The 14,129-nt window shown below is 50.0% G+C and overlaps 1 protein-coding gene across 2 annotated transcripts; it reads right to left on the reverse strand.

Moving 5' to 3' along the window:
• Positions 1 to 2,402: 2,402 nt before the first annotated feature.
• Positions 2,403 to 7,505, reverse strand: RPL26 (ribosomal protein L26). Of its 2 annotated transcripts, none has more exons than XM_002719000.5 (4): positions 7,373 to 7,505; positions 6,488 to 6,660; positions 5,494 to 5,634; positions 2,403 to 2,573 (listed from the first exon to the last, which is right to left on the reverse strand). In XM_002719000.5, the coding sequence occupies exons 2-4, from the start codon at positions 6,653 to 6,655 to the stop codon at positions 2,445 to 2,447; spliced, it is 438 nt and encodes a 145-aa protein (XP_002719046.1). In that variant the 5' UTR covers positions 6,656 to 6,660; positions 7,373 to 7,505; the 3' UTR covers positions 2,403 to 2,444. The 2 variants fall into 2 exon arrangements, with proteins under 2 accessions (XP_002719046.1, XP_051681154.1); XM_051825194.2 differs by having other exon boundaries at positions 7,036 to 7,417.
• Between the last annotated feature and the right edge of the window lie 6,624 nt (positions 7,506 to 14,129).

The following is a 14,129-nucleotide window of genomic DNA, read 5'->3' on the forward strand; positions in this document are numbered from 1 at the left end:
AATTTTTTTTAAAAAAAGATTTATTTATTTATTTATTTCAAAGTCAGAGTTACAGAGAGAGAAGGAGAAGCAGAGAGAGAGAGAGAGAGAGAGAGGGAGAGAGAGAGAGAGAGGTCTTCCATCTGCTGGTTCATTTCCCAAGTGGCTGCAAAGGTCGGAGCTGGGCCGATCCGAAGCCAGGAGCCAGGAGAAGCCTTCTGGGTCTCCCACGTGGGTGCAGGGGCCCAAGGACTTGGGCCATCTTCCACTGCTTTCTCAGGACATAGCAGAGAGCTGGATCGGAAGTGGAGCAGCTGGGACTCAAACCAGCACTCATATGGGATGCTGGTACTGCAGGTGGTGGCTTTGCCTGCTAAGCCACAGTGCCAGCTCCCACTCAGTAATTTTAATTTGAAGGATTGTGTTCTGTAGTACTGGTTAAATGATCAGGGAAAACTAGCAACATCTGGAAAGCCACCTCACTCCCTTTCCCACCCACCGGTCTTTGCTTCTGCTGTTCCCAACCTGGAATGTCTTTCCACTGATATTCCAAATGACAGGCAGCTCAAATCAGCCTCCTTCCATAGGTATTCAGTAACCCCAGCTGATTATCATCTCTCTCTGAACAGCTTGTACCCCTCCCTGGAGCGCTTGGTTTGCCATTGGTAGTAGACTGGCTCAGGTGCATTCAACCTAGAAGGCAGAGGCTGAGGCTTCTACCTCCTTGTGTCCCTCTAAGGGCCGACAAGTACAGAACTGAGCACGAAAGAGGTCTACAGTGCATCTGTCAAACACGTTGCGTGCAGGTAACCATTAGCGAGGCAGCGCGGTGGTTTGGTTGAGCCTACGCTTGGGGGAATTCAACATCTGATTCTACCATTTGCAGTGTGGCTAAGGCAGTTACTGAGGCTTTATTTTCCTCATGCGTAAAATGGGTGAGAAAACCAGTGTCCATCACAACGGATTGCCATGGAGATCCAACGGTAATGCACACAGCACCTAAGTAGTGTCCTACACCTTCCACGCCATTCAGGAACTACCGCTGGTTTCTGAAGCCGAGGTTCAAGCATCACCTCCTTGGGGCGGCTTTCCTTCCTCGGCTTTTACAGACTTGGCTGCCACCGCCAGGTTCCACCCCGGTCTGGCTCACTGATCGTTGCCCCAACCCAACCGGCGGAGGGCGGCCGGCTCAAGACCAAATGAATGAAGAACCAGGCGCGGGTGCAGGAAAGGGCTGGACGCCGCGAACCCTGTCTTGCAAGAGCTTAGGGAAAGCAGGGAAAGTTAAAAAGGCATGCGGGCGGTATTAGGTTAGCATTCCCACCACACCCGCCCAAGTTCAGCAGCCCAACGCCGCAGCCACGCCTCCCGCCCTCCGCTCTGCCGGAAGCCGGGGTGCGCCGGCCGGAAGTCCCGCCCCTTCCGAGACCGCCACCGGCGTGAGGAAGACTCCTGTCTGTGGAATTAGGATTTGGATTCTCGCTCCGGCCGTGCCCAGCCTGGAACGCTTGGTGCCGTCAAGATACTTTGGCCAGGTCCCCACATGGCTGCCTCAGGCACCCCGCGGGTCAGCAGCCGGACACTCACGCCATTCTTCATCCTGACAGGATTTGCATTTCTGAGAAAACTTTTTTTTTTTTTAATTATTTGAAAGCTAAGAGCTCCCATCCGCTGGGCCACTCCCTGGGTGGCAAGGGCTGGGGCTGGGCCAGGCGGAAGCCCGGAGCTTCATCCGGGACATCTGCTGCTGCTTAGCCAGGCCATTAGGAGACGCGGGAACCACCCGGTGTCTATGAAGTGATGGGCAGTCGCAGGCTGTGGCTTTACTCCCTACACCACAAGGCGAAGATTTGCCGACTTTGTCTAATGACACGCACCCAGAGCACAAGGCCGTAGAACCCCAGAAGTCTTCCTAGACCTAGAGCTTGACGCTACAGCAGTCAGTCGGCTCTTTGTCTAAGCAAGGTTTCTAACCAACGGCAATATAACCTCTCAGGCAATCAGAGTACGCTGTGTCCACACAGTAGCCAATTGGAGAAAGGAAGAGACAAGTCAAGCAGTGTTCCCAACAAGCTTCTCAGGTAGGCTTCCTCAACCAGACCGCCCCCCCCCCCCCCCAGCTGTTACCTGAGAACACCCCTGCCTGCTTACAGGACTCACTCACCAGTCTTGATTTCAGAAAATGGTTAGGAAACAATGCACCTCTCAGTTTTCTTGAACAACTGATGTGTGAATGGAGAAGGCCAACTCTACTTATATAGTATTTTTCATTAACGGCATTAAGCCAAAAACAGGGGTGGTCTACTGTCAAATCAAATGTCACCCAAACTTCACTTTCCAAACCCAAAGTCTGATGGAGAGTAAGACCCTGACACACTGAAAACTTGGTAGCAACCAAAGCACCAGACAGAAAACAAAGGATCTTCGTTTCAGTTTTTAATGAAAGTTGCATATATAAGATGACTTTATTCTTGCATCTTCTCAATAGTTTCTTCCTTGTATTTGCCCTTCTCCTTTCCTACTTGACGAGACTTGGCTTTCCGTTCCAGGATCTTTTTGCGGTCTTTGTCCAGCTTTAGCCTAGTGATAACCACCTGCAGAGAAACAAAACACAAAAGGCCCAACACTCAATCTCATGTCCAAAACTCAGGGCAGTACCTGCCTGCACCTGAAATGGTCATAAAAACCAAACCCGGCTTGCGTGTTCTAACCAGCGAGGGACAAAGGTATGCAGTATCTACTCATGATTCTCCTCACAGCCTCTTCTGTACTTTTTTTGCTGCACATTTTATCAACTACTCCACTCCTCCTCTCATAAACCAAGCCACTTACAAACACAAATCCTACACCAATTTTACAGCGGTGAGACCGCAAATTAAATGAAGTCTCCAAACCTTCAGGGACATTACAGTGTGGATCTTACTTCAACAGATCTAATCTAATCCCAAAGGAACCCAGGCTGATGGAGGCAGGCAATGAAAGGTGGAAGAGGGCACTAAACCAGGTGCTGCAAATACAGCGCGGCCACCCAAATCTCTCTGTTAACGGAGCTCATATGCTGCTACTGGGAGACAGAAATAAGTGACCATACATCATTTTACCACAGAAAAAAGTAGGGGGAGTGTGCGTGTAGCCTTCTGGTTACGATGTCTGGCATTTTGCACTGAGGGACTGGGGTTTGATTCCAATACAGAACCTGGGAGGTGATGGTAAGGGCTCAAATAAGTGGGACAGCCACACTGTGTTCCCAGCTGTTGGCTTCAGCCTGGCCCAGCCCCCACCGTGCTGGGCACTTGGGGGAGTGAAGGGGATGGAAGCTGTTTCTTATGAAAGAAACAAATGGCAAATGTGGGGAGGCTGAGCAGAGTGCCTAGGCAAGGCCTACTGATTAAGGTGCATTTGAACAGAGGTCTGAAGAGATGACACATCTAAGTCTATCAAGGTCCTCAAACCTGAGTGCATCAACTGCAGGACTTGTTAAAGAGGTCCTCGGGTCCTAACTCTCAATTCTGCCTCATTAGACCTGGAAACCTAGAAATTCCAGTTTCATCAAGTTGCCAGGTGATGCCACTAAGCAGGGAAACACTGAGTCATAGGGCAGTAAAGAAAGCAACAGACTAGAACATGTACACTCGAAAGATGCTGTAAACAAGTGGCTGGTAAGGGGACAAGTGAGGTCTTACAAGCTACTCTGATGTAACAAGCGGACAGCATTTTAGACAGAATCTAACAGCAGTCAGCAGATGTAGGGGGCATATAGATAATCACAAATGACACTTGGTCTGATCAACTAGGAGGAAAGTACACACAGTGATAGTGGAATATTCTGAGGTGGTTTCAATGGCAAAATCAGGAGTTTGAATGCCACAGGCTTAAGAGACTGACGAAACATCTAAACTGAAATGGGCAACTAGATACTGAGTTTGGAATTCGGGGGAAGATATCTGGGCTGCAACTATGAGCTTCTAAATTATCTAAAGTCCCAAGACCAGAATGAGAAATGAAGAGGACTACTGAACCAACTCAGAGATCAACTGTGTCACCTGGGCTAGTAGGTACAAAAAGACCAGGACCGAAGCGGCCACTAGCTTGGTGATGCTAACAGCTGATCTAGTGATGGAGAGCAAAAATGATTGGAGGTGCTCTCTGCTGTGGCCTGGGAAGGCAGTAGAAGATGGCCCAAGTGCTTGGGCCCCTGTACCCATGTGGGAGACCTAGAGGAAGCTCCTGGCTTCGGATCGGCGCAGCTCTGGCCATTGCGGCCGTCTGGGAAGTGAACCAGCGGATGGGGATGGAAGACCTCTCTCTCTCTGCCTCTCCTTCTCTCTTTGTGTAACTCTTTCAAATAAATAAAATAGATCTTAAAAAAAAAATTAAATCTTTGCCCTTAAGAGGTAAATATTGAAGTAATGAGAGGGCACTTGCAAATTACTGCTGCGGGTGGGGTGGGTGGGACGGCAGCAAAACAAAAAAACCAAACACATCAATATGGCAGAATTTTGATAGAGAATTCTAGGTAAAAAACATTTGTAGGTGCTTTGCTCTACTACCTTTTGATTTTTATTTAAAATTACACTTACAGCACCAATGTTAAGATCTCAAAAAACAAATAACCCCCTCAAAAGCTTCCAGTATTTCAACACTCATCACTATGCATTAGCTGTTAGCTTTAGGGAGAATTCACATAAAAACCCATGGAAGGCCCGCGCTGCGGCTCACTAGGCTAATCCTCCGCCTTGTGGTGCCGGCACACCGGGTTCTAGTCCCGGTCGCCCCTCTTCCAGGCCAGCTCTCTGCTGTCACCAGGGAGTGCAGTGGAGGATGGCCCAAGTGCTTGGGCCCTGCACCCCATGGGAGACCAGGATAAGTACCTGGCCCCTGCTATCAGATCAGCGTGGTGCGCCGGCCGCAGCACGCCGGCCATTGAAGGGTGAACCAATGGCAAAGGAAGACCTTTCTCTCTGTCTCTCTCTCTCACTGTCCACTCTGTCAAAAAACAAAACCATGGAAAGCATCTGCTGGATGGGAATTAGACCAATTTTCCATGTTGGCTTAGATGCAATAACCACCCCTGGTCGACTTCAGAGCCGCAGGGTCTCTCCCTGTATATAAATGGTCCCCTACCTACTTCACAGGGCTGTAATGCACCCTTAATGTTTCACTCTGATACACAAAAACGAACAGCGCTAAGGCTCCAATTCACCTAATAATGATCTTATTTTTAAATTTTAGGATCTATAAATTGCTAAGGCTGTTCATCTGCCAGGTTTCCCATAGTTTTTGGAAAAAGATACATTAAATATACAAACAGAGCAACTGTTAAAGACACTTTGGTTTCAGAAACATTTTAAGTAGTATTTGAATTTTCAAAACAAATACAGAATTTGCTTTACAAGATTCCCAGCACATCTAAAATCAGGGACTGTTTCCCTGCGACTGTCTGTAAACAAGCAGTCACACCTGCTAATAACTGTGCTCACTTCCTTCTGTTTCAAGCGTTCTCAGAACACCCACCTTGCTGGGGTGAATGCCCACATGGACAGTTGTGCCATTGGCCTTTTCTCGCTGCACCCGCTCAATGTAGATGACGTATTTCTTCCTGTAAACCTGGACTACTTTGCCAATTTGCTGACCCTTGTAGTGTCCTCGCACAACCTGAAATTCAAAAATAGCAGGAATAAGCAGATAAAAACAAGATCATCATTACAAGGGAAATAGTGAATTAAATCTCTAAGAGCTTTCAATTTTGAACGACTTAATGACATTAAGATTCTAGCTCCCTGGTTTTAGCTAAACCATGCCCCCAGGTGTCTACAGAGAGGGACAGTGCATCCCTACAGCTGACAGCTACCAGCAGGGGGAGGCTTATTTAAAGGATGAAAAGAAGCCACCACTTTGGGTTTCTGTAGGAAGTTAACAAGGACCTTGTTATTTTGTCTCAAAAGCAGAACTGGCCTCAAGTCTAATTCACAACCTAGTTAAGTGCCCACTTCAATGCCAGGCAAGAGTGGACTCCAACAAACACACAAGTGAACAAACCAATTCTTTCGCAAAGGTGAGCAGTTTGCTATCCAGGAGTCCTAGCCATCACTCGGCTTGTTAGAACCAACCCAAAGTGCTTCTGAACACGTTTCCTTCCAGTTCCTGACCTCCTTATATTGCTACATCCTGAAAACAAAACACTCAATTGCTTCCAAGGTCTACTGGAGATGTGAGTAGCTGTGACAAATCTTTAATGGAACTATGGTGTTCCATTAAAGAGATTCTGAGTCTAGATTCTTAGCAACTTTTCGGGCCCTCAAATGCCTTTACAATGATCCAACATACTGAGAAAAGGCTAATTCCCAAGGAACCTTCTGCTGGTGCGTTTGGATAATTTGCCTCTTTTATTATGACTGGAGCTGATGCTTGAGAAAACGGATTTTCACCCAATAAAAAGGGAACTGAAAAGCAACGTGTTTTTGGCTCGACTCATCCTGAAATCCGCCCGGACAGCAGGAATACATACTTGCACTTCATCATCCTTTCGGATAGGCATGGATCGCACGTTGTACTTCTGTCTCAGCTCTTTGGAAAGGGGAGAAGACATAATCTTCCGGCGAATGTGGGAAGGGGCATTGAAATGCCTTTTCCGGTTCTTGCTCCGATCAGAAGTCACAAAGGGATTGAACTTCATTTTGGCTGTGTGAAGAATTAAGAACCTCCAATGACTAAAACCTCACACGCTTCCCAAACAGCAGCAACAACTTCCCCCTAAAAACTCAGACCACAGACATCAGTTACACCAGAGAGCTGAACGGCCGGTCGACTAAAGGCTCAATAGAAACAACGCTCCACTGGGGTATTTTCTATATGTCCCTGGGGGAGAGAGAGCGCCCCATTAACACAGCTGCTTTAATCACTAAACTTTCTGTCTACATCCCCCCAAACTCTTTATATTAGATGACCGACAACTCCATTTTTCAACTGTAACATCAGGTTTTGGAAGGACCAAAGTTCACCTTCGAGAGACTTGAGTGTGAACACCTGGCGCCCCCCAAATCACCCTGCCCCCACCTGGAAATCCTGCACAGATCGCAGGTCCCAAAGACCCTCCTAGAGGCGAGCGCGGCCTGCGGTTGTGCGTGGACTTCACTGCCAACAGTTATCTAGGAAACTTCAATTCCTAGACTTCCTCCGCTCCTGCTCCGCTTTCCGAGTCCCCAAATCCCCTGTCCCCCTCCCCTTCGCCTTCTGTGGTCCCTGAGCTAAGCATCAAACAGAAGCCACCCCAAACCCCCTCCCTGGCTGCTGTGCGGCTGGTGGGAGAGTCTCGGGGCCCCCGAATCCGAGAGCCAACGCGCCCACGAACGGATGAGCGTGGATTGCAATCGCCTCCCAGGGAAACCCTCACCAGCTGCCGCTCCGGCGATGGCCACCAAAGGGAAAAGGTTTACACGATACTTCCGGTTCTGTAAGTTTCCGAGCGATCTCGCGAGATTGATGTCTCGGCGAGAGAGGGGCGCGGAGTCGAAAGAAAACTGGGAGAAGTGGATGTCTAGTGTCACCTAGCGGCTCGGAGGGAAACTGCAAGGGACTGTGAAACCCTCCTCCAGGTCTCCCTTCCAAGGCCGGGTTGCTGTTGACTTCCGGGGCGAGTGACGAAGGAGCGGGCGGCCCCAGGGGACCCCGTCCCTGCACTCCTGGTTGCACGGCGGCTGGCGCCCTCTTAGCCTGGCAAGGACAGGCCTTACCTCTGGCCACCAGGTGACGCTGGGACCCCGGCCGACCGGTCACCTGGGCTCCCTGGTCCCCGCCCAGGCCAATGACGTGGGTGTGTAAACGTGCAGGTCCTTTAGTTAGCTCCAGCCGGGCGCCCCGCCGCCCCCACGCCCAAGGCTGGAGCCCCTGATCGCCCCCAGCCCACTTCGTAGAAGCGGGTCTGAAGCAGCGTTGCTGTCCCACTCCTGGGTGATGCCGAGAGTGGCGGCGCTGACTTGGGAGGAGCCGGACGGCCCCTGTCCGGACGTTCTGCCCCTCGTGGTTCAGCTCCGGATCTGTGGGAGGCGGGGAAGGGGTGCGCCCCCGCGCACAGGGACGCTGCGGTGGGCTGCAGTAGGGCGAGCCGGCGGCGTCGCGGCTAGGGCGTGGTTTCTCTGGAATGAATGGTGTCCTAATGACAGAAGACACACGTTTCGTAATAGGGCACCGAGACGCAATGAGCTAGCCGAGTGCTAGGGACACCCTTCTGTGTGTTTTACATCATCCACTCCTAGGATTCCCAAAATAGCCCTATTGATGCTGCTATTATTGTCCTCATGTTACACCTGGAGCTGCTGAGTCACCGAGAGGTGTGACACTTGTGCAAGGTCGCAGGGCGCCTGTGCAGGGTGGCTCCCCAGCCCCTTCCGGCAACTCCCTCTATGGCCCCACATCGTAGGAGCCCACTGGGTTAAGTCAAAGAAACAGTATCCTTGAGGGCCCAGAGTCCTGTCTGTGGAGAATAGGAATTTTGATGATTTACAAACATTTGGTGGGGCTGTTACTGTGGCGTAGTGGGTTAAGCCACTGTCTCCAGCGCTGGCATCCCATATGGGTGCTGGTTCATGTCCCGGCAGCTCCACTTCCGATCCAGCTCCCTGCTAACATGCTTGGGAAAGCAGTGGAAGATGGCCCAAGTGCTTGGACTCCTGCACCGATGTGGGAGACCCCGAAGAAGCTCTTGGTTCCTGGCTCCTGGCTTCAGCCTAGCCCAGCCCCAGCTGTTGCAGCCATTTGGGGAGTGAACCAGCAGATGGAAGAAGCTCCTGGCTTCGGATCAGCCCCTCACCAGCCATTGCAGCACCTGGGGAGTGAACCAACTGATGGAAGATCTCTCTCTGTGTCTCACTCCCTCTGTAACACTACCTTTCAGGTAAATAAGTAAATCTTTTTTTAAAAAAGTTATTTTTGAAAAAAGATTTATTTTATTTATCTGGAAGGTAGAGTTACAGAGAGAGAGGGAGACACAGAACAATCTTCCATCCACTGGTTCACCCCATAGGTGAACAGCTGGGGCTGGGCCAGGCTGAAGCCAGGACCCAGGAACTTCCTCCAGATCTCCCACGTGGGTGCAGGGGCCCAAGCACTTGTGCCATCTTCCGCTGCTTTCCCAAGCACATTAGCAGGGAGCTGGGTCAGAAGTGGAGCATCCAGGACTTGAATCAGCACCCATATTGGATGAGACCTCAGCATTGCAGGTGGCAGCTTAACCCAGCTACACCACAACCCTGCCCCAGTTGTGATCTTAAATATACTGGGAACCAAATAGTCTCAGATATTATTCATCATTGAAAAATTCAGTGAGAACTAATCTGCTGCAATGTTTCCCACAAATATTTGTGGAGCATCTTCCACTAGACAGCAGCTACCAGAGAAGTCACAGTTTGTGTTTGTAGGAAATGCATTGTCTAAGAGTAGGGAGAAAGGCGACAGAATCTACAAGGGCTGGTGTTTTGACAAAGTGGATTAAGCCACTGCGTGCAGTGCCGGCATCCCATATACGTGCTGGTTCATGTCTCAGCTGCTCCACTTCTGATCTAGTTCCCTGCTAATGCACCTGAGAAAACAGCAGAAATTGACCCAAATGCTTGGGTCCCTACCACCCACGCGGGAGACTCAGATGAAGCTCCTGGCTTTTGGCCTGATCCAGCCCTGGCCCTTGTGGCCACTTGGGAGTGAATCAGCGGATGGAAGATTGATTGATCTGTCTTTATCCCCCTCTCTCTGTAATACTGCCTTCCAAATAAATAAATAATTCTCTTAAAAAAAAAAAAGAATCTGTAATGGCAGGACCCCAGGAAAGGTGCTCTCGAGCTACTACCCTTAGTCCTGCTTCTGTGTTTCAGGAGCGGGAGGGGTCAGGGGTCAGGGGTCAGGGCCAACTTCCTGGGTCACCCTGGAGTGAGTTTTGAAGGCTGTTGAGATTGTTTGCACGAGGCAGTGGGAATAGCTGGGTGGGGGTGGGGGTCCACAGGGTGGGGAGGGGGCGGTGAGCATGCCGCATTGTGTGTGGGAGCCAGGCGTGCAGAGGGAGCCTGGGACTTTGGGGCTGAGTTGAGTTCAATTTGGATGCCCAACGCCCCAGGGAGCTGCCTTCCTTTTTGGGGTTCATTGTCCCACTCAAATGCTTGGGTCCTTGCCACCTACGTGGGAGACCCGGATGAAGCTCCTGGCTTTTGGCCTGGTCCAGCCCTGGCCCTTGTGGCCACTTGGAACGTCTACAGTTTCCTTAACCACCCCTTCTTTTTCTTCTGCCATCTTTGTCTCTTCCCACAAGGCCCTCTCTGCTTCCTGAGCACCCAGCATTCCCTGCAGTCACCTTGCCTGCTCCCCCTAAGGCTTCACCTTCCTGGATCTGCCCACAGAGGTAACAGAATGAGCCCTTGAGCCCACTTTACACGGCAGGAAGTTTATCAGCCTACAATGGTGTCCACAGACGCAAATCACTAGGAGCCTAATTATACTGTCTGCTTATCCTGACCAGTGTGGGCCGGTGTCCCGGCCCCTCCCTGCAGGTTCCCCTGCTGCACAGCCTGGCTGCCCCCTTGCTCCCTGTTCTCTGTGTTCCTCTTACGACGTGTGAAAGAGGTCCCTTCAAAGTCGGCCCCTTCCCCTCATGTTGAAACTGGTCTCTTCGAAGCCCTCAGTCGCACCAAAGCAGGTGTTCACAGAACAAGTTCACAGAAAACGCATGGATGGGGCAGGCATTTGTAGCACAGCAGAGTAAGCCACCACTTGTGATGTCAGCATCCCACATCAGAGGCCAGTTTGAGTCCTGGCTGCTCCACTTCCAATCCACTTCTCCACTAATGTGTTTGGGAAGGCAGCAGAAGGTGGCCCATGTGCTTGGGCCCCTGCCACACATGTGGGAGATCTAATGGAGTTCCTGGCTTCAGCTTGGCCCAGACCTGGCTATTACAACTATTTGGGGGAAATGAACCAGCAGATGGAAGATCTCTGTTTCTTTCTCTATCACTTTACCTTTCAAATAAAAAAATTAAAAGAAAAATATAAGTAAAAAGTATAAGCTTTATTTATCAATATTAGATACCATCAAATTCAAGACATGTTTGGAGGCTAATGTGTGGCATAGTGGGTAAAACCACCGCCTGCTGTGCTGGCATCCCATATGGGTGCTGGTCCGTGTCCTGGCTGCTCTACTTCAATCCAGCTCCCTGCTAATCTGCCTGAGAAAGCAGTGGAAGATGGCCCAAGTGCTTGGGCCCCTGTACCCATGTGGGAGACCTGGAAGAAGCTCCTGGCTCCTGGCTTCAGTCTGGCCCAGCCTCAGCTGTTACAGCCATTTGGGGAGTGAATCAGCGGATGAAAGATATGTCTGTCTGTCTGTCTGTCTCTCTCTGTATCTCTTTCCTTTCTCTTTGTTACTCTGCTTTCAAATAAATAAAAAAATAAACATTTTTTTAAAAAAAAGACACGTTTGGGGCTGGCGCTGTGGTGCAGTGGGTTAACGCCTTGGCCTGAAGTGTCAGCATCCCATATGGGCTCCAGTTCGAGACCCAGCTGCTCCACTTCCTGTCCAGCTCTCTGTTATGGCCCGGGAAAGCAGTAGAGGATGGCTCAGGTCCTTGGGCCCCTGCACCCACATGGGAGAACAGGAAGAAGTTCCTGACTTCGGATTGGCACAGCTCCGGCCGTTGTGGCCATCTGGGGAGTGAACCATCAGATGGAAGACTCTCTTTCTGCCTCTCCTCTCTGTATAACTCTGACTTTCAAATAAATAAACAAATCTTAAAAAAAAAAATACATGTTGTAAGTGACAGCAGCCAGTTGGTCTAGCTCTAAAGAATTCTGGGTCCTGGGGGGGGGGTCTAATCCCATCAATGCAGTCATGTCTACATGATTAACTGAAGAAAATGAGTGCTGTATAAGTATTTTGAACATAAGGGTTATGCCTAATGGTTTTCCATCAGCTCTTGAAAAATGATCTTGGTGTGGCAAGAGGAAGCTTTCCCAAGGTATTTTTTTTTTCCAGAGTTTTGGCAAACTCTTTCTTTTTTTTTCTTTTTAATATTTATTTATTTATTTGAAAGGCAGAGTGAGAGACAGAGAGAGAACCATCTGCTGGTTCATTCCCCAGGCGGCCACAACAGCCAGAGCTGGGCCAATTCGAAGCTAGGATCCAGGAGCTTTTTCTGGGTCTCCCACATGGGTGAGGGACCCAGGCACTTGGACCATCCTCTGCTGCTTTACCAGGCACATTAGCAGGGATCTGGATCAGACTTGAACCGGCGCTCATATGGGATGCTGGCGCAGCAGGCAGCAGCTTTACCCACCACGGCGCTGGCCCCATTGGCTGACTTTCTCAGGATGCTCTCATAATAACAGATGTTATTTAGCTCTCCAGAAAGCCAGCAAGCAAAATGCCTTCAGCACCCAAAAACCTGTTGCCGTGACCTTTGTTCTTGACCGGTCCGCTTTCGCTTCAACTGGACCGCGTCCACCTCGTGGCAGCCATCGCTGGGATGGTGCTTTGTCTTCTGGATTGCATCGGTACAGCCATGCTCCTGTTCTTGTCACAGTTCTTTGAAGAAAGGCTCAGGGTCTTGGTCCTACTTGTGTAAGATTGCCGCCGAAAGCTCTGTTCATGTCTGCATCTGCTCCAGGGGCAGCAGCCTGGGCACTCAGGGAGCAGAGTTTGTGCAACTTTAATTTTTCAGTTGACACTGCGCATACTGAACCAAACGCGTTGGTGGCGGTGTTGGTTACTGATTCTTCTGTTCATCTCTGGTCCTCTTTAGTTAGAGCGTGAACAAGATGAATGTTTTTCCTCCCAAACTCATGTGACTGCTCCGTTGCTGTAGGCTTCGTCTTTGACATCATCCGTTATCCATTTGTAAACTGCTGACTTCTTTGGGGGCGTTGCCCCATAAACTTTTTATAAAGCGTGAAAGACGTCACCATTCTACCCAAGCCTCGCCGTCAATTGGCTATTTGTTCTTGCTTTGATTCTAGCAGAATTCAGATTTCTGTGATGGGGACCCTTTCAACCTGATGTCATCCTTCTTAGTGCCTCAAACGAGATCCTGTGCAGGTGTGTTATAACAAGTCAGTGTGAGTTTATTTTGGTGCAAAAGAGTTTCCAAGTCCATGCAGAGCTTTTTCATAATATGCATTTTCCATGAACTTTTTGAAGACCTCCTTAAATCTGGGTTCCATACCTAAAGTCCCTCAGACTGAATATTTCCTGGACATTTAAAAATTATTTCTTTATTTGAAAGGCAAAAAGAGAGAGAGAGGGAGGGGGGAGAGAGAGAGAGAGAGAGATCTGAGAGAGAGACCTTCCCTCTTCCAGTTCACTCCCCAAATGCCCACAACAGCTAGGGCTGGGCCCAAATGAAGCCAGGACCCCAAAACTCAATCCAGGTCTCCCACATGAGTGGCAGAGACTCAAGCATTTGAACCGTTATCTGCTGCCTCCCAGGGTGTGCCCAAGCAGGAAGCTGGATTGGAAGTGGAGCTGGGACTCCAATATGGGATGCAGGCTTCCTAAGCATCAACTTAACTGCTGCACCAAATGCCCACCCCAACATTATCCAAATATTTATCCAGCTCTTACTACTTACTCAGTTCTGAGCCAGCCTGGAGATACCAAGGTGTGTAAGACCGCATCCCCTGCTGGAGGGTCTTGCCTGGAAGGAGGAGGCAATGCGGCAACAAATAAGCTTTTTTTTTTTTAATTAATTAATTAATTATTTTGACAGAGTTAGACAGTGAAAGAGAGAGACAGAGAGAAAGGTCTTCCTTCCATTGGTTCACCCCCCAAATGGCTGCCACGGCTGGAGCCATGCCGATCCGAAGCCAGGAACTGGGTGCTTCCTCCCGATCTCCCATGTGGGTGCAGGGTCCAAGCACTTGGGCCATCCTCCACTGCACTCCCGGGCCACAGCAGAGAGTTGGACTGGAAGAGGAGCAGAGGAGCAGCCGGGACTAGAACCCGGCACCCATGTGGGATGCCTGTGCCTCAGGTGGAGGATTGACCTAGTGAGCCATGGCGCCAGCCCCAATAAATAAGCTTAATAAAGTGTCCCCAAGAGGTGATGGGATCCAGCATGGGGGGTGTGTGGGGGGATGGCACAGCCTAGGAGTGGTCAGTTCATTTGAGGTAGAGG

This window comes from Oryctolagus cuniculus, chromosome 17 (assembly GCF_964237555.1).
Source record: "Oryctolagus cuniculus chromosome 17, mOryCun1.1, whole genome shotgun sequence".
NCBI classification, from domain to species: Eukaryota; Metazoa; Chordata; class Mammalia; order Lagomorpha; family Leporidae; genus Oryctolagus; species Oryctolagus cuniculus.

Bases quoted from the DNA above. Each gene is read 5' to 3' on its own strand.
- RPL26 (XM_002719000.5), bottom strand. From the start codon at position 6,655: ATGAAGTTCAATCCCTTTGTGACTTCTGATCGGAGCAAGAACCGGAAA. The intron at 5,635-6,487 runs GTATGTATTCCT...TTTGAATTTCAG, and splicing joins GAAAGGATGATGAAGTGCAA to GTTGTGCGAGGACACTACAA. The intron at 2,574-5,493 runs GTGGGTGTTCTG...GTTTCTCTGCAG, and splicing joins TGGGCATTCACCCCAGCAAG to GTGGTTATCACTAGGCTAAA.